General features: G+C 45.3%; 1 protein-coding gene across 1 annotated transcript in view; it reads left to right on the top strand.

The window, feature by feature from the left end:
* The window catches only part of Tenm4 (teneurin transmembrane protein 4), a 724757-nt gene that overhangs the window by 573074 nt on the left and 130993 nt on the right, over window positions 1-20690 (top strand). The window contains exons 13-15 of the mRNA XM_033763938.1: window positions 1904-2005; window positions 3873-4067; window positions 9977-10177. Coding sequence (XP_033619829.1) covers window positions 1904-2005; window positions 3873-4067; window positions 9977-10177 — 498 coding nt within the window. The remainder of the gene's footprint in view (window positions 1-1903; window positions 2006-3872; window positions 4068-9976; window positions 10178-20690) is intronic.

Raw genomic sequence — 20690 nt, 5'->3', positions numbered from 1 at the left:
TACTGTTTGCCATTGGTGGACTGGAAGTCTGTCTTTGTTTCTTGGTTAAGTGTTTTCTCATTTTTATTTTTGCTGTTTGGATTGTCCTTGATTCAATCTCTGGGTCATTAAATCTTCCTGATATCATTGCATCCCAGCCTTTGACTCTCTCATGACTCAGACATTCTCACTTTCACAATATCAGAGAAAACAACTCATCAAATCAATCCCTATCCTTTTTCCTAATCGTTACAATCAGCAACACAATAGGGTCCATCACCACCTGCAAATTGACCACTTGTGGTAGTCATTAATCCATCACCCCCAAGCCATGTGAATTAAATTAAAATCAAGAAGCAGCCCAAAATATGTTCACAATGAACAAACTCCTTAACATAACACATTTACCACTTAGGATGGGGGCCCAGACAGATTTAGGATGAGAAGAGTAAACAAGCAAAAGATCTGGAGGAGGTTTCAAATGAAGCCAGAGGACACAGAATGACCACACAATCCCCAGGAAACTGTCAAACTCAAAAGGGATAGACAGAGTGCAAGTATAAGGACCAGAATATAGCCCCTCAACAGCAATAGGGGCTCACTTTCCCTTGAACCTACTGACCCTTGAGTGAGGCACAGTGATAGAAAAAAGGAACATTAAGAAAAAAGAAAAAATGGTCAAAGAAGAAACCTGAGTCAGGGCAGGAGCAGGAAAAGAAAGAGAGATGAGGGACAATATGGTGGAACAAGAGACTGAGTTGGTGAAAGAGGACTTACAGAGAAAAAAGAACTTACAGAGTGGAATAAGGAAAAGAGAGAAAAAGACAAAAAAAAATGACTTTGAAGGGCCTCTTTGAGACTATATCTCTGCTGCCTTAATACACATCGTGTGCAGCCATGTGCAGAACTGAATCCCCCTATCTCAGCTAGCCGATGGCAGACCCCCACGATGCAGACTGGCCTCAGGCCACAAGGCCCAAACTGAGCTCCCCGATCTCCTGCAGAGTTGAACTCCACACAGTTCTACCCACTTCTTTAAAGATATTCAAATTTGGGAGCTCAGAAAATTACCCTTTATAACCAGCCATGCCTCTGCGGAGTGTGTCCAAAGACTGGCACAATCAGGAGAACTGAGATGGTGCAGTGCTCAGCAGCACCCATGCAGCTGCCCTCCTGTCACTGGAGCAGCAATGGTGGTTTCCACAGAGGAAGGCACAGCTACCCAGACCTGTAGACTGGGCCCCAGCTGGCAGAGGGAGATCTGAAGTCCAAGCCAGCCGCTTTCCCAAAACTCACCCTTGGGTCTTGTTTGTTTGACTTGGGCTGCCAGGTGGTGAACAAATCAGGATGGGAGCAAGAGAGAAAGCTGAAAGGCCAACCACAGGCTGTTGTTGCTACCTCATTGAGAGACGGTGGCAACCTGGATAGATATATGACAAATCAGACGTGAGAAGAAGAGATTTGCAAATGCCCTGTAGCTTTACATGAAAACGAATTTATGGAATATTGACCCCTTATGAGAAAAATATAGTGCACTGAGAAGATGGCAAAAAAAAATCACCCAGGAACCCACTTCCTGAAAGTAACCACTCCTTGTGGGTTAAATGGTTTTTCTCTCAGTAGCATTTTAGCTGAAAAACTTCCAGTGCATTTGTAGAGACAAATTTGATTTATAAAACTTTGGCTCGGACATTTTGCAGAACACATCTCCTAATATAGGTTGAGACCGCTTCAGTGAGAGTAGATATAATACAATTTTAACTGAATTGGATTCCTTCTGTGACTGGGCCAAAATAGTCTTGGTACCCTTTCTCCACAGGATACCCTCAAACCTGAGGTCTCCGTTCACCTGAGGCTGGATTCGAGTTCTCTGTTTGGTGGAGAAGTTTCTTTTTTTCAGCTCTCCCTCTTTTCTCTCCCCCAGAATCAGTGGATAACTGCCCCAGCAACTGCTATGGCAATGGTGACTGCATCTCGGGGACCTGCCACTGCTTCCTAGGGTTCCTGGGCCCTGACTGTGGCAGAGGTGAGCATACTCATGGGTTCTTGATCTCTTCTCCCCTCACCCTTCAGGCTTCACTTCTCAGAGTGAGTGCAGAGAACTGCAAGCCACCTTTGTGCCCAGAAGGGTTCCTGGGGCTCATTCTTCAGAAGCCCATCAGTGAAGTCTGTAGGTAAAGTCAGGAAGGGAGGGTTTCCTCAGAGCAGCCCAAGTGAATTTAGTGTCCTTTGCTGGAGCAGGCAAAGTGGTATGGGGTCCTTTTGAAAAGCTGCTTTTCCCTTTAATGAGAGTGATCAGACTTGACAAACACCTTTGAAGCTTCTCTTCACACACATGTGATTTCTTTCTGGTCCATGGACAGAAGTCCAAGGGGGCCTGACTGCCTTCTAGCAGCACAGGTAGCACCTTACCTCAGCCACCAGGGAACGACTAGGGAGGGCAGGCTGCCCCTCTCACACATGACCCTAATGCTGCCTAATGCTTTGGCCCATTTGATAACCACTACTGAGATAGCTTATAAGGCCGTCCACCTGCTACTCTGTGCTTCTGGCCTTCATTTCTATCCTGGAAGAATGAACAGGGAAACTGCCAAAAGAGATTGCTAGTTCCGCGAGTATGGTCCTGCCCTTGGGAAACAAAAATGGGCCCTTTTTTTTGCTTTTCCATCATTTTATTCATTCAGAAGCCATTTGCCTCATGCCCACTTAAAGCTCAATTCTTTACTGGGCCTGGGGTTATGACACTGAGCAAGACCCAGGCCTGGGCATCCTCAGCATGTTCTGGGACGGATGAGCAAATAGGTAGCTGCAAACCAGCACCATGATAAGTGCAGCACACAACAGCAAGGTCTAATGTGGCTGTTTTAGCTTAGAAAGGATAAGGATCAGGTCAGGACAGCTCCCAGATGAGGTGGATTGAGCCCAAGTGCTGAGGCCAGTGAAGTTGTCTGTGAGCAGGAGACAGAGATGGTTTTGCAGGCTGAGGGAACAGTTTCCTGCAAGCACTATGCCATGATGCTACTCTAGGGATTTTGCTTATTTTAGCTAATGTGAAATAGACTCTGTTGGAGGCAGCAGAGCTGGCAGCCCTAGGAAGCACAGTGATTACCTGCTGAGTGCTTGAAAAATGAAAGAAGCCAGGTGGGGGCCAGGGAGTGTGGTGCAGAGAGAGATGAGTCATTTCTCCTAACAAGAATTACTGTCTCATCCCATATGCACTTAAAGTTAAGAGTCATGTATAAAGCAGTCTTACTGTATCTCAGTAAGGCTGGCAAGTGCTTATGGCACAATGCAATATAATTTATTTTTATATAGTGTCCTTCCTAGAGCTGATCACAGAACCCCTTCCACTAAGAGGTAGAGTGGAAAGATAATATTTTAAAGAGCCTAGATGGACTCAGCTCTTCCCTTAAGGGGACAGTGGTATATAGAGGTGGAGTGAAGGCCTGAAAGACAAGGAAAGTTGGGACTTGCAGGGTTAAAGACAACGGTAAGAGTGTTGTAGATGAGGCTGGGGAAGTAATAATGGAGTGCTGTTTGGTACAAGATGCTGGAGGAGAGATTCGGGGCAGCAGGAGGCCTGGCCACTGTCTTTTCCTGTGAGAATCAGATGCAGACTGAGCCTTCCTGTCTCAGTTCATGGCAAGCACCGCACCACATCAGCAGTAGGAAGGGATGGGGGAAGGTGGTGTTGTGTTCTCTGCACTGCATGTCTCCACCTGCAGGTCCAGATGTATTTAAACTGCAGTGGAATAAAGCAGATGCAGATGATGAACACGCATGGGTGTGTTTGGCAAAACAGTGAAGGTCTTGGTCGGACCATGCAGGCCAGGGGAGGAAGGGAGAAAGGCAGGCAGGGATGCCAGGTGATGATTCTGATGCTGTCTCCACAGCCTCTTGCCCTGTGCTCTGCAGTGGGAATGGCCAGTATATGAAGGGCAGGTGCCTGTGCCACAGTGGCTGGAAGGGTGCCGAGTGTGACGTGCCCACCAACCAGTGCATCGACGTGGCCTGCAGCAACCATGGTACCTGTATCATGGGCACCTGCATCTGCAACCCCGGCTACAAGGGCGAGAGCTGTGAAGAAGGTGAGCTCAACTGTCACTGTCCCCCAAGATGGAGGCCAGCACCCAGTGCAGTGAGGGCAGTCAGGAAGCAGGGAAGCCTCTGACCATCTGCAGCCCCACTCCCATGACAGGAGCCCACCAACAACAGTGTAAACCTGAAGGAAAAGCACAGGAATGGGAATGTAGCTCAGTGGTAGAGCACTTGCTCAGCATGTGTGAGGCCCTGGGTTCAATCCCCAGTACCCTCCCAACACACACACATGCACATACATACACACACACACATACACACACACAAGTTCAAAGAAAGAAGACTGACACGTCAGGGTGCTGGTCCACACAGGTGATGAGGATTGTCATTGCACATGTGTCATATCCAGGGATCTGTGCTGGAGGCCTCATTATATCTGACTTGGGGAAACTGAGATCCAGAATGCAGAATGATTTGCTCAAGCCTGACTCAGCTGTTCTGGCTCCATCGTCCACATTCCTCCCCCTCCTTCCCCTTCAAGGGCATCTGATCATTTTCTGTCTCCATTTCTGAAGTTAGAGTCTGCTAGAGATCTCCACAGTCTGCCTTTCTTTGTTACACTGTGTATGTGTTTGCATGTGTGTGTGTTCCTGTGTGTGGCTCTCTTCTTCATAAAGTAATCACATGGCTAAGTACATCAAGGATGGAAAGTGACCTTCTGATTCAACTGTGACATCTGTTCTTTTATGGAAAATTTAACCACATGAGATATGTGAATATTTGGGTTTCACAAATGAAGAAACTGAGGCCCAGGAAAAGCCAATGGCATGCCCAGAGTCATAGAACTGACTGGTGGCAGGGCTAAGATTCAGCCCAGATCTTCTCCCTGTCATTCCAGTGTTCTACCTCAGTTTAATGGGTTTCAAGACAAGAGGAGAAACTTCACCCACAGGCATATGGAGTAACTTTTAGGAGTATACTTTCTGGGCCAGGCATGGTGACACATGTTTGTAATCCCAGATGCTCAGAAGGCTGAGGCAGGAGGGTCACAAATTTGAAGCCAGTCTGGGTAACTTAATAAGGCTCTGTCTCAAAATAAAATTTAATTAGAAAGGTGTGGGGCTGTATTTCAGTATCAGAATGCTTACCTAGCATTGGTGAGCCCCTGAGTTCAATCCCCACTACAAAAAAAAGTGCACATTCTAGAATCAGATACACATTTACATCATAGCTCTGCCACTCACTAGCCTCAGTTCCCTCCCCTCTAAATGAAAATACCTTCCTCAGAGGGCCATCGTGAGGATCGAATTAAATGACCCATGTAAAACATGTACCTCAGGGTCTGACACACAGTAAACGCTCCATAAATGTGGCTCTTATATTATTAGTATTGTTCTGGGCACAATTGAAGCACTTTTCCATTTCACTCCACGTATTTCATCCAAGGTCTTTGGAAATGGATGGACTCTGTGGTTTGAAGCTGATGGACGACATGTGCATTTGTTACTTCCTGTTCTCCTCCCTCTGTGCCCTGGCCCCTCCCCAAGTGGACAGAAGAGGCTCCAAGGAGACCTGGTCTTCTAAGCCTATTTGGTATTTAACACAGAGCCTCTGTGTAAGGCTTCATTTTCTCTTAAAAGAGAAAGTGTTAACAGGCCACTTTCTAAGAGTGGAGAATGAGAAGGGATTAGTGTCTGAAAAGCATGGCCTCTCTGGGATAGGCTGGACCTCTTGGCTTTGATGGGGATCACTGTGGGCCGTCCAGAGGCAAGGAGCTCCAGCCTTTGGACAAAGAAACTTGGCTTTCTTATCCAGAGTATAGAGACCTTCATCTGCTTTCCCTTTCATATTGGTCACTCGAGGTCAAGACCCTGAGAAAGAAAGGAAAACAAAAAGCAAATTCCTGTTGGAACAGTGGGCGGCTGTCTGTCAGTGTGGGCCGGGGAGGGGAAGGTGTCTGTCCCGAGAGACAAACCAGCACTGGACAATGCCCCAGAACTGCAGGATTATTTACAAAGAGAAAAAATGTTGTTTAGAAGTCTGATTTACATTATCTATTTGAAAAGAAATGTTTTCACTCCTGCTCTCTTCTGAGGAGGGCCATCTGGGACTGATTCCTTTTATTATTTTTCTTTCTCTAGTGAGGCGTCCTTGCATGGTCCTGTGTTTATAATATGGTTTTCTTGGGGCCTTCCTCCCTCGCCTCCCTCCTCTTTCCCCTCCTCCTTTGGCTTGGTAACCGGTTTCACTGTGTTTATAAAACATCAGCTAACAAGCTTACTTTTTTCTCTTTCTCTTCCTTCTTCTGAAGTTTATTGCCCGTATTTTTTAAGGCTTGAACTGAGCCAGCAGGCCTCATGAAGGAGGTTGGGGTGGGGGAACTTAGACCCTTTACCCGGAAAAGTGAGACACTGTGTGCTTGGTCCTGCAGGGTGTCTAATAGCTTGTGTGGTCACTGAAGCATGGGACCTTTTCCGGGAAAGGGTTGTGTTTGCAGCCTGGTCATGCAGGCCTCATCATTTCATTAATGGGCTCAGCTTCGGCCAAGAATCTTGGCTCGCATGGCAAGCTTGGCAGAGGAAAAATATGTAACTGTTTGACACATCTTCTAAAAGGAAACTGAGTAAGACCTTCTTCTAAACCAAGTTAGGCAACCTCCCTGACAATTTCTACCCTCTCGTGGATCCCGCATGTCCCACCCTAGGCCTGCCAGCTTGCTGATTTCCACATGGCTCCCAGGAAATAGCTGGAGTTCCTGAGGCTGCCCCAGTGGGATGTGAGAAAGGAAAGCACCTCTAATCCCATCCCAGGGTTCCTCCTGCCCCAGAGAACCACTGGCACAGAGAATGGCCCCAGTGTTAGGTTCAGTGGAGTGCATGGACAGTCATCCAGGGGAAACGTCAGCCAGTCCAGCCAAGGGTTATTGGAGCTGCTGTCTGTTCCACATTTGCTTCACCCACAGAAGGCAAGATGAATTGTTTGGAGGTCAGCTCACATTGGATCCTCCTGATCTTTGTTCTGTGTATGAACGATCTGCTAAAAGCATCGGAATCCTGAACAGGACCCTGACACCAAGGGCCTTTTGCTAAACTTGGCACCCTGCAGCTTGCCTGCTTCAGTGCAGATTTATAGGTTTGACCTCAAGGATGCCCTGGGCTTTTCAGAGACCACTACAACTGCAAACTGAAGTCCAGGCTGTCCCCAGATGGGAAATACCTTTATCAGCCCCAGGGTAGGAATTGCTGAGTTGTTTCCTGTCAGATTGGAAAGCCCTCTGGATCTAGGGAATTATCATAGTAGCCTAATGGGCCGGAATAATCCTTCTGAGGGCTTGAGATCTGAGGCAGGTCATGAGAATTTATCACTATTGTTGTTTTTATTATTTTAATTACCAGGAACTCCGACAGGTCGTGCCTTAACCATTACTTAATGGTATCCAGAGACTGCAGGAGAGGGGTCTCTGCCTTCATTTGGCTTTTTTAATTCTCCACATTGCCTTGTTTCTTCCTGCGCTTTGTTTTGATTTCTATTTTTCAGGCACTTTGTGTGATCATGTAGGTATATATTTATGCATGTATTTTTGAACCAGTAAGATTATAAGAGAAAATAGCAAGAGACCTAGACCAAGAAAGAGTAATTTAAATATAAATTTCTCCACTGTACAGTTGTGTTATCATGAGCAAATTATTTAACCTTGCTGTGCTTCCTTTTCCTCATCGGTAAAATGAGGGTAATAATAGCAGTTATTTTATGTATGATGTTGTTAGTATTAAATGAGATAATGTATATAAAATGTTTAATAGCAAAATGTAGCCCAGGGGAGTGACTGAATTAATGGCAACTGTTGCAGTTCTTACTGTTTTTACCAAATACTTGCTCCTAACCTGACGCCTAATCTTATTTATCATTTAGGTTGTTAAGTTGAACTCCTTTAAAAACCTGAATAGTAAAAGAGCTTTCTTAATAAACTGGTCCTCGAAATAAATGTCCCCCAGATGTTGCCATTTACAAAGTCTCTGCCTATTTGTGTCAGTGATTGTTACATACCAAGGCCAAGTTTCTCAGATTTTTGTGCAAAAGTCACATCTACTCCATGCTAAAATATAATTAATAAATTAAAATGATGTCTGAGTTATGAAGGACCTCTGTCCACAGTTGGCCAAATCATGCTGCTGTGCAGATGGAAAAGTAACCTCCTTTCAAATCCACTATGTCCTTTGTTCTCATACCTGTTTTATAGGTGGGAAGCTCAGAGCAGGCATGCAATATAATTTGACCGGGAACCTAGAACAAGTACATTATGTTTCCTAACCCTGGAATCTCAGTCCTCAGGGCTGAGATGCTAAGTTCTTTCCTCTGCAATATAGGGCTTCCTCATGAGCTCCTCTAAAAGGATCCTCACTGAGTGTTGGCAACACTGTTTCTCCAACAGCTACATGTTGGGCCCCCACAAAGACATCATGTCCCCTCTCAAGTTCAAAATGAGTGGAATCCCCTTCCTTCCTAGAGTGGAAGACAAACCTAAAAGCTTTCTGGTGGAGTGAGAGCAAAGGTTCAATCTCCTTTGCCAGTTCTGTCTACTCTCTCTGCTCTCTTTCATCAAAATGAGTGGAATCCCCTTCCTTCCTAGAGTGGAAGACAAACCTAAAAGCTTTCTGGTGGAGCGAGAGCAAAGATCCAATCTCCTTTGCTGGTTCTGTCTACTCTCTGCTCTCTTTCGCACTTTTTGTATGAACTGGAAATTAATTAACAGAAGTTAATTCTCAGTGGTCTTTTGCATATTATTCAGTGAATTTCAGCCCTGATTCTGTCACTGGCTTCAGAATTAGACAGATTTGTGTGCAAATTCCTTTCTGGATGCGGAGAACTGGAACCCTCATACACTACTGGTAGAAACGTTAAAATAGTAGAGCTTCTGTAGAAAACATTTTATTATTTCCTCAAAAAGTTAAAAATAGAATTACCATATGTCCAGTGTTTTTTCTGGGCATATACTGAAATTAATTGAAACGAAAATTTTGAACAATATTTGCACCCCCGTGCTCATGGTAGCATTATTCACAGTAGCCAAAAGGTGAAACAATCCACATGACCATGTGACAGCCATTACACAGCATGTGCAGACAATGGAACACTATTCAGCCTTTAAAAGTAAGGAAATTCCAGCACATGCTGTAACAATGGGAATCCTCGAGAATATTGTGCTAAATGAAATAAGCCAGTCACAAAAAGGCAAATACTTCATGATTCGACTTATATGAAGTACTTGGAGTAGTCAGGTTCATACAGACCCTTTCCTCTGGCCCTGCAGGTGCTACTTGACTGAGAGCCACAGCCTCTTAGTTTCCCTACAGAAGGAGAAACCATGCAGTTAGGACATGTAAAGTTCAGTGGTCAATGAAATGTTTGCCCACACAAAAGTGATATTTGGAAGTTCATATCAATCATAAGAATTTGGAGATAATGAAATCTAATGAGATTTAATTGTGAAATAAATTTGTGTTTAAATTAAGGAATCTATTTTAGTCTCTTGTTCGTATAAATAAAATCTCATTATGAAGTAATAAACAACAAAAGTTGGTTCTATGAAGATTTATTGAGACCCTCTTACATGTTGGGCTGTGGTCTAAGTGGTCGGGGACAGAAATGAACAAACCAAGTCTTGTGCTCTATTATGCATATGGCGGGTCACAGGTGCTCTGCTGATGCTGGATACACATCTGTATTTGTCCATCTCTCAAGCCAAGAAGTAGGAATTTATTTCCACAATTTATATGTGAGGCGACAGAGCCTCAGAGAGGTAAACATCCAGGTCTGCCATTGGCTAAAGCACTGCTCATTACCACATCCAGTGGCCTCTCCACTGGTAGTCAACATCATTCTCATAGAATGTTGGCTTATAGAAGCCTTGTATTGCTGGCCAGATGCTAACCTGTGTTCTGTTTTCTCTTTGTCGCAGTGGACTGTATGGACCCCACGTGTTCAGGCCGGGGTGTTTGTGTGAGAGGCGAGTGCCACTGCTCTGTAGGATGGGGAGGCACCAACTGTGAGACACCCAGAGCCACATGCTTGGACCAGTGTTCAGGTCACGGAACCTTTCTCCCAGACACCGGGCTTTGCAGCTGTGACCCAAGCTGGACTGGGCATGACTGTTCTATTGGTAAATGAGGGGAGAAAAGGGGCACTGGGTGGGTGGAGAAAAGAGGCTTCTACCGTAATGTTACCCACTGGGTCACAGTGGCACAACCCTGCTCTCAGTAGCCTACCAATGGATCCCTCGCGTCTCCAAGTGCTTTTCTTCTTCCCCTGGATGCTAGCCTTCTGTGCCTTTCTTCTGGAATGGGCAGAGAGCTCAAAAATTACATCTTCATTTTGTTCCTTCCATAATGGTAGCTTTGAATTCACAAAAGTGCCCCTCGTCAACATTAATAATGGCAATAGGAGTGTTTCACTGAACTCTGTCACAGTACAATGGTTATCCCTGGGGGAAGAGTAACAGGCAAAGTCCCTAGCTAAGAGCTGCAGGGATAAGGGTTGATGGTAGATTCGTATCCCAGGTGCTGTACTCTTTGATTTCATCCATTTCTAGAAAGCAGTCTAAACTCAGTGTCATTTTTAAGGTTCTCTGTGATCTGGCCCCATCTGCCTCTCTGGCCAGATGTTCTTCTAGATCATAGGATCCATGAAGGTAGGAAACATGTCTATGCATGGTTGTGGCCACAGGACTCAGCAGAGGCCTGGCCATCACAGCTGCTTGATAAATATTGATGAATGAATGAACACACGATTGAGTGTCTTCTTGATCCTGCTGTCTGGTTCTCCATAGAAACTATATGTATAAAGTTCAAAGAACGCTACTGTTGGCATCCTTCTATTTGCAACCACATTGTTTCATCAACCCTCCTGAAGATTAAATAAGAACATGTATGATTCACCTGCCACAGAATTGGTATATAGTTTATGTTCACATTTAATATCTCATTTAATCTACACAAATCCCTGTGAGAAAGGAATTCTTGTCATTCCCATTTCACCAATTTATATAACATTTCAACTAATGAATGCTTATTGAGCACCTACAAGGTGTATTGGGCACTCTTCCAATCAGAGAGCAGAAAATCCCTGCCTTTGTACAGCATGCTTTCTGGGAAAGGAAGAGGGATGACCACAAAGAAGAAAAATGAAAACAAACAAACTTGATAAAGACACTCAGGCTCTAAGAATTTTTAAAAAACCCATCACTAGAAAATGAAAGAATCTCCAACTCCACTTTTTTATTCTAAATCAGTGTCCTCAGCACCCCATGTAGTTACAACAAAGTGAAGCTTAAATTAGCTTGTTGTGCAGTATATTAACAGTTCTGGTTGTATTCAGGAAAGATGGTGGAGATCTTTGGGAAAAAAAAAATGAGATCTGTGCAGCATTCCCATGGTTGGAATGCTTTATGACTTTTCCCCATTGAATGGAGGAATTGCGTAGGCTAAATTGGACTTTTATCCTTGTTTGCAAAGCTCATGTGAAGACATGATTGTGAGCGCAGATGTGCAGAGTCTCAGGAATAATTCTTTTATATAGCTCTGTTTATAGCAATATAATAAATGGTCCTCTTAAAGCTGCGCTGGCTTGTATTGTTCATTATGTGGCCACAAAGCTAATTTATGATAGGTCTGTAACTGTGCCTTGCACTGTTAATCCCTGATGAAATTCCACAGCCTTGGTGGAGGCCAGTGTAACTTTGGGTGAGATTTCTAAGTATTCTCTAGGGTTTCCTGTAACAAGGAGATGGCAGAATGTTTAGAAGGGACTTAGAATAAGTTTGTTGATCTCATCTTGCTCTGCCCTGCATCTACCACTCCCGTAACTGACATAAAAAATGTATGTGAACACATATGGGAAAACAAGAGAACCTTGTTCTGGAAAGAAGTCCTGAGTCAGACAAACTCTGGCTCAAAACCTGCCCTGCTACTTACTGGTTATAATTTTGGGCAAGTTACTTTGCCTATTTATACAGGGGGGGGAGGGAGAGAGAGAGAGAGAGAGAGAGAGAGAGAGAGAGAGAGAGGGAGAGAGAGAGGAGAGAGAGAGGGGGAACAATAGCACCTGCCTCCTGGGGTTATTGTAAGAATTATTCAAGACTGCAAAAGAGCTTACATGTTACTTGGCTCATAAAATAGGCTCAGTAAATGTTACCTATTGTTAGGGTATTTGATTACAACAGCAATTTGTGAAAATGTTTGATATTAATAAAGACTTTCAATAGTAAGAGACGAGATGAGGTGTGCCCTTTCAGAAATATGGATCGTGGTCTTTAAATATCTAGCCTGTAACTGATTAAATGGTGCCACAGCTGCCATAAAGCCAGGGATTTAAGACAGCTTCAAAGCCCCCCTTCACAATATTAATAGTAAAATATGTTTGTTGAGGCCCTATAGCATACTGAGAGATATGTTCATAGAGAAATACACATCCCACTACCATGGTCTGTGAGGTAAGGAAGGCACACGTGGTATCATAGCATTCTGGCGATGAGGCCTGGGATTGCTATGACTTGCCTAAGTCAAGCTGGCAAGTGAGGAAGTGGGGTCAGACCCCAGCCCAGAGTTCCAGGTCTAACCTGCTTTACATCACCTGTAGCTGCCTCCCTACGGGCCATTGTCTCTCCTTACCTGTCACTTCCCCTCTGGAAACCACTAGTTAGAAAATGAAAGTGTTTTGGTGTTCTCTCTCCTCTCCACCTGTCTGTGTAGGGATTACCTGCCTCGGTGCAACCCTAGTTCTGCCACATGCTGTCTGTGTGACAGTGGCAGGAAACTTTAACTTTCCTTGACATCAGTTTCCTTATCTGAAAAATGGAGGTGATAGTGCCTATCTCAGCAGGTTTTATGATTGTTAAATTACAGCAGTTTTGTGAAGTGTCTGTCATGGAACCGTGACAGACAGAACAATGTCTGTCACAGAATAAGCGTTTGATATCTTTCTGCCACCTCCCTTCTGAGGGCACGTTCACGTTCACTGAGTAGAAGCTGTTTTGGGAAGATTGAGTTTTTCCCATGAAGCCAAGCATGACCTTACTGTCCAGATTGTGGGAGTTGGGGACAGGGAAGTGGTACGGGCTCTGGGGTCTATTTCAGAAGGCTTGTGCCCCTCTACTTGAATGGTGTCACAAGTGGCTTCACATGTAACTTCTCCTCTCCAACCCTCAGTGTCCCCCTAGGTGAAGTGCCATGGGGAATCCTGAGGATTAGGTGAGAGAAGATGGGTAAATGGCTATCTCAGCATCTGGCACAGACAGCTCGGACCTGGGACAAGCGGGAACTCCATCCCTGTTAGTCATGCTCTTTGCTTCTTGGCACACAAGGCTGGCACAGGCATTGCCCAGATCCTTCTACAGCAGCTGCAGCCAGCAGACACATCCTAAGTGGTCGTTGCACTGTCAGCCTTGACAGTGGGCTGGCAGGTTGGCAGAGATGGGCCCGGCCATCTGCCGCCTCCTAGAAAGGAGGACTGTCTCTTCCCTGAGATGCGTGTCTTCTTGATGTTCAACACCAAGAGTAGGATTTAATGAAAGCAGCTTAAATCAACATGCCCTGCACTCGGCAACGAGCCCTGTAATGAAATGTGAGCTGACAGGTTGCTCTGCACTTTGGTGAGGTGTATGGAAACAGTGAAGTCAGATTTTATACAAGTGTTTACTCAGGTCCTTGGTTCCCAGCAGCTTGGCTCCCAGTCTTATCTCAGAATCTCCTCCTGGAAGTCAGCCCCATCCAAGTGGTCCTTCTTCCTGATAAGACACCCAAGATAAGGGAACACATTCCCATTCTAGTCGCCTCACCCCCGGCACACTTCAGTCCTCAGCTCTGGGCCTAGTGGAGTACCACTTCCTAAGTCATTTGAGGTGATGGTAGTGGTGGTAGTAGCCGTAGCACTAATGATGAATGAAGGGAAGTGGCAATTGCTACAGCTGTTGTTACAAAAGAAGAAAGAATTAGAAAAGGGAAATGAGTTGCCCAAAGTAACTAGCTCACCGGCAGCAGACTTTGACTTAACTCCAAGCTGTCTCTTTCCAAGTCCCCAATATGGGCTTTCAGGGTACATTCCCAATAACCTAAGCTCTTCTACTAGGGCCTGCCTCTAAATGGTCCACCACCTCCTTATAGCCTTAATCATGTGACTTTTGAGGAAGCTTCAAGATCTAATCCATAACCCTATGCACTGTGATAACTAAGCAATATATTCCACTTATATCTCTCGCCCCCCACACAATTCCTAGCACAGGGCCAAACATGCATCAGGACAGGTTCTTAGTGATTATTGCATGAATGACCTGCCAGTGAATGATCAAGGTAAGGACAAGAGAGCCCACTGGGAACACAGCAGGGAGGGCTGCAGCTGAAGCCTCTGCCCAAAAGACCCGGTGTACCACCAGACAGTTGCCCTCTCTCAGGATTCCCTTCCTCCTGCCCACTCAGTACTCTCTTTCCTTCCACTCCCCATACAGTCTGCAGAACTGAAAGCAAATCTCTGGAATCCTGCTCTGTAATGTTCCAGACTATATTTGTGTTGGTTTCATACACAGTGCCAGCCAGCCAGAGCGAGCCCTTCCTGGACAGATGCTGGTACTGTTTCATGTCCTTCAAGCCGACTTCCCCAAGGAGCAGAGCTGCTGTGTGGGATGCCTCAGCAGCTTTCGCGTAAAATGGGCATGCTCAGCATCTGAGCACGATGTCTCCCCCGACCCCAGCTGCTTTAGTTGGCTCAGAGCTGGAATTTAACCAGGGTCCTTGAAAACAAGAACACCTGCCTTTCTTTCAGAACCGCATGACTTCTAAAGAAGCGTTCAGCCTCTGCGGCATTTTCCAGGATCGCATCTCAAAGGCCAGCCCTTAAATTCACATCTACCCCTCTACCGGTTCCTTTCGGGGGGCTTTCCTCCCACCCTCTCCCCATAGCCTCTGAGCTCAGCCTCATCAATCCATTCCTCATTCCCACTGCTCTGAGCTCTCTCCAGACTTGTCTTCCATAAACTGACTTTTATTTGAGAGGAGCCTCTCTCTATGTTTTATTCCTTTGGGTTGCTGGCTCACAGAATCAGTACATGGCAGAGATCCTGCCTATAAAGTGCTCATGCTGGTGGTTTATGATTCTTATCATTTGATTGCACTCGAGTTTCATGGAATAACAGGTGGAGATGTTTTAGAATGCAGTGGCATGGATTTGAAGGTAGCATGTGTAGTCGGTAAGAATCACATGGGATTTGGAATAGGACCAAGGCTAGATTGTTAAGATTCAGCTAATGATACCTGCCTTGCAGGGCTGTTTTCCAAATTAGTTTTAATATGTATGCAGAAAATGCCTGGCGTGGTGGCTGGCATTCAGTAAGCACTTAATAAATGAAGTATGAGGATGTATTTTTAGAATGCATGATTAGATCTAGATTAGCCACACAGTCCTTAGACTAACAAATTTAAGTCTGAGGGCAGTTTATATAGTGAAAATTTACAGCCAGAGGCCTGGGTCTGATTCAGTGTTAAGCAATTTGTTTTCTCTCTCTCAGGGGCTCAGCGTCGTTGTCGTTTCTAAGTTTCTCTGCCATTTCCTTCCCCAAGCTCCCTGCACTGCAGCTTGACTCATAGACAAAGATTCATTAATGTGCTGCTGGCACATTTAGCTCCAAACAGCAAGGTCAGTGGTTCATAGCTCAAAGGCCACGTTGCATGAGTGTCAGCTTCCTTGCAGGACGGTAATTCTGCGCTCCATTCCAGCCAGGGGACCAAACCCCACAGAGGGAGCACCTCAGAGCAGCTTCAGACCTGCCACCCTCCCGAGAGCAGCACACATTTTTTTTCCCCATTCACTCACTGAGCCTTTCTAGCCTTTCCTATGTGCTGGGCACTGTTCCAGTCACTGAGGATCAGAGAGCCCCTGCAATCTTCTCAGACACCCAAGTGTGAAGTCTGATTAGACCTCTGATTAATGTGCACACAGGAGGACTTGGCAGCACCAGGACAGAAGCAGTGAACCTGGCCGGGAAAGGCTGGGAGAGAAGTGTGGGAAGGTCTTCACAAGGAGCTTGTGGTCTGTTCTGTGAAAGGGAACTAAAGGGAGGCTCCCAGGGGTTAAGGGGTGGGGGGAAGTGCAGACAAAGGGAGCAACAGATGCAGGAGTGCGAGCTCTTGGTAAAGCCCTACCTCAGTCTGACTAGAGGGTAGGTGTCCCAAGGCAGGGACAAGAGATAAAGAGGGAACACAGCAGGTTCCAGGTCACGGTGCCCACTGAATATCTTACCAAAAACCTCGAGTTAGAAAGTTTTTCATGAACAGTGACTATTTTTCTTTCAGAGTCCACATCAGGGTTCTTCCTTTGGTCCTCTCAGCTCAGCCTGGCCTCTGCCCTAGAGAAATTCAAACTCAGATCCTCTGAGCTTTAACTATCACTCTCCTTCCCTACCAAAAAGAAAAGATAATCACAAAGCATAAATAATGATTGGAGAGGGAGCTGAAAAGATGTGTTATTAAGTCACAGTTGACAGCAAAATGAACCAGATCTTTAAAAAAAAAAAAGCTGAAAGTAGCAACAGAGTTAAAAACATTAAGGCTCTAAACATAGCAGTTGCATTAGTGCTAAATTTTGAAAATGGTAATTCAATTTTATTTACAAGGCAAAATATAATTACATTTAAATTTGAGGGAACAGAATTTAATTCTTATTAATGACAGAAAGACTGAGTGAGATGCTTTAATGCCAGAGAAATTGTCTTATGCTCATGGATGGGAGAGAAAATTAGATTCAGCGTTGAGCAGTCTCCCCTGTTACAAGTCTCATTTGTGTAGCCGGAATTGTTCCCTCTCTGAGAAGCATTACCTTCTCAGCCCAGAAAGCACACCACCGACATCCAATTAAACATCAAAAGGAAGCGATCAGGCCAGGCTATTTCTGTATAGGTATGTTACAGGACAGGAAACTCAAGGTTAGAATTTCACCTGAGGAATAATATCCACTGAGACTTGACATTTCCTGTACTCCCTCCCAACAGCAAGCGACAGCCTAGAAATCAAAGTTCAGAATAATAAATATTGGAGAGATTGACACCATGCAGCAAGGGAAGGGGAACATTGGGGGGAGGCAGGGAAGAGCCCCCAAGTGAAGCAGCATGGCAGTTTAGACACAATGAAATGGTCAGTTTTTAACATTTAATCAAAGACTGGAAAATTGGGCCCAGACAGGCATGCTGCTAAGTACTGCCAGAGCTAAAGGTTGATAAACCAGGAGCTGGCAGCTTTGTAATTTAGTAGAATTTCCCCCGACAGCCTGCATGGCTTTCTATCAGAATTAGAGCTCTTCAGTATGCAAATACAAGCCCTCCTGAAATTGGGCTTCAAAATCAAGTTTCTATTTGGATGCCCAAGCTGATACCTTGTACAAAATCTCTAGTTGTCTTCCTGAGTCAAACTGCTGTGATGATAACTTGTAATTTTACAAAATAACTCTTCTTTGAATGGAAATTTACATTGTGCAGAGTTCCTGCATGTATGTGCCTCATGATTTATTCAAACAACAAATACACAAGCCTCTGACATTGCAGGTAGTATTGTTTCCAGGAAACCAAGATCCAAAGAATTTGGTGACTTGCCCAAAGACAAGGTTTCAAATCCAGGTATCTCTGGGTTTAGAGCTCATATTTGTCCCCTGCACAAGTATGATGTTGGCCATTAACAGGTTTGTGCTGAAACTGGTGCTGAATCAGGCATGAGGTTTATAAGGTACCATCTCATGTAGTAAGACTGCCAGGAACCATGTGGATTGTGTCATGACCACAGTATCCCTGGCAGTTCTATAAGAGTTGAACAGCAATTGCTTGCAGCTAGAGTAACCCTGGTGGCCTCTTGGAAGATGTGGGGTTTAAGATGGGTGATGGAGGTTGGCTATGAGCAGACAGAGATAGAAGGAGGAGGAGGCATGTACCCACAGCAACCCATTGTAGAAGTCAGAGATTTGCAACATGTACAAACATGGGACAGATTCAGATGTTTTCAGTGGTACAGAGTGGCCTAACTTGGGATATATGTGGCAATAGAGAGAGGCTGAGGAGGTGAGGAAATCCAGCAGGCCTCAATGTGTGGAGGCCTTGGAAGAGTTCAGGTGTTATCTGTCATTGGGAACTCCCAAAAAGTTTTAAGCAGAGATCTGACACAGTTGGCTTGGTTTTAGAAAGCTTACTGTAGTATATGCTTGTAGTTTCAGGTGCCTGAGGGACAGCCATGTGGAAAAGTCCAGGAAAGAATTTATCTAATCCTAATGAACTCATGACTAGATGGAGAAATGGGTCTTTTACCAAAGGATATCAAGGGCAGAAGTCTCTGGGAACAGGATTAACATCACCTGTCTCTCCAGTTCACCCCGGTTGGTGAGGTTTGGGTTGGGTTCCAACCCTGGCCAGGAATATGATGCCATGTTCTTTGGCTTCTTTGCTCACCTGCCCTTTCCTGGCTTGTTATATGCAAAGTCAGACTCTATTTGGAGGCCTCCTCCAAGCTAGGATTGAAGTCCTCTAATCAGGAAGCCAGAGACCCTCCAATTAAAATAGATAGCAGTGACTTACTGCTTCCTGCTTTATAAAGGCTTGAAACTGTAGTCCTGGGGGAATAGGCTGGTGCCCTGCTCTGCACCAACATGCCGGAATTCACTTTTCTGCTTGGTTTGAAGGCTCTCTAAAGCTCCTTGAATGAGGTGAAAGGCCACTTGCTTTCCAAGGCTCATTAGCTCTCTGCCATCTCGATCTGTGGAACAGAGCCATGACTTGGAGCGGCTCTGGCTCTTGGGTGATAGACAGGGAGGCTGAAAAGCACAGGAGAGTGGCTTGGGTTTGGCCTCAGTGTCTAGAGGAGACTAATTACTGTAAAGAAGTCAGACGTCCCTTTCCTGTGCTTTCTTCCCCTTCTGGCTTCATCCTGAAACCTGTGCTGAGACTAAAAATCCATCTGCCCAACTTAGTGAGGGAAGGAGGGGGAAAGGGCAGATGCCATACACAGAGTTGCTAGTTTGTTCAAAATATAGAGAGATCCCACACTTGGGAGAGAAATTAACCTGGAATCAGCCCTCTGTGTTCTGGGCACTGTGGTTGGCTTCATGCTCATTTACATGCACAGGTAGAATTGAGTTCCTGGCAGATAGGAGTAATTTCATAGCATCTCTGCATCCCCAGCCTCTAGGGAGATCTGGCACATGATAAGTGCTCAGTGTATTTTTAAATTGCTTTTTAAATTCTGGTAAATGGATATCATTATCACCATTTCATAAATGACACAGATAAGGATCAAAGGTAGGCAGTGTTTGTTTGGCAGAGCAGCCTCTTCAATCCAGACTGCCTGACCTCACCTCTGCTCTGTGCAATCCTGAGACCTTGCATAGTTCCATGGTGCATTCTGGACACATCACTGGCAACACGTGGGTGCAGTAAGAAGATGGGTTTCCCGTGTAAAACTTACTGGGAAATACAAAGGTTTATCTATGGTGGCAGGGTCCCCAAGGCCTGAGCAAGAATGATTTGCCCAGAAGTGCTTTGGGAAGGCAGGAAAACGTAAAATCTCTCCAGCTGGGGCAAGGGGAGGGCCTTTAAGGAGGAGGCATCACTAGAGCCAGAACTGAAAGCACATTTGGATTTGAACGTGTGAAGGTAGAGCAAAGGGGACCCTAGACCAGTGATGGCGAACCTTTTAGAGCTTTCAGTGATATAATAGCCCACTGCGGCACGTGTGCCATAGGTTCACCTCCACTGCCCTAGACCATGGAAACAGTATGTGCAGAAGCACTGAGGGGGATGTCAAAGAATGCATTAATGTCTGTCTCAGAGTGAGTGCCTCACTGGCCCCTACCATGCCTGTTTTTTTCCAAAAAACCTAGCACATTTTAGCCCAGGTACTGACATCCATGTCACTGGGTGACATGGAACAAGAAACAGCCACTTCCTATTCAGTTAGTTGTCTCCTGGTTTGCCCTTTGTCAGTTTCCACTGTTTTGTGCCTGTGACCTCCAACTACCTTCTCCCTTCATCACTCACCTCTCCTTGTCTCTGTGTGCCTTTCTTCTATACCCACCTTTCAAAAGCTAGCATCTCTCCAACCATTCACTATCTCTGATCGCACAGCCGGGCTTCTGAGCTCAGCTAAACCAAATCATATCATGCTCTTGGCCTTTAGCTTCTGCTGGGCCCTTCCAGCTACAGTTGGCCATTTCAGTGCCTATGTCTACCCACCAGCCCGCTGCTCAGCAGAGATTCCTGCCTCACTGAGAACACTGAGGTCGTTAGTTAAGTACTTCTCCCATTATCCTGGTTGGTTCCCTACACAGCCTGTGTATGACACGTCTTTCTGCCTATATCCCTCCCTCCAGGAGATAAGCCGCCACTAATCTTGTCCCGCCACTTAGGCTTTGAGTCCAGTCCTCACCTATCCCCTTGCTTTCTCCATATTTTCAAACTCTCCCTTACCCTAGCTCTTTGCAGTACTTGAACATGATGCAGTAACCATATAATGAATATTAACGCTATGAAAGATGTATCTGACACTAGGCATATTACAGAGAGTTCGTTTAGCCAGCACATAAGCTTGGAACATGAGCACCTGTACCCTATTTTGTAAATGAGGAAGCTGAGATGCAAAGAGATGAAGTGTTTT

Source organism: Fukomys damarensis, unplaced genomic scaffold (assembly GCF_012274545.1).
Source record: "Fukomys damarensis isolate Sample0158 unplaced genomic scaffold, DMR_v1.0_HiC HiC_scaffold_16, whole genome shotgun sequence".
Lineage (NCBI taxonomy): Eukaryota > Metazoa > Chordata > Mammalia > Rodentia > Bathyergidae > Fukomys > Fukomys damarensis.
The sequence above is the reverse complement of the archived record's forward strand: the minus strand, read 5'-3'. Positions and strand labels throughout refer to the sequence as shown.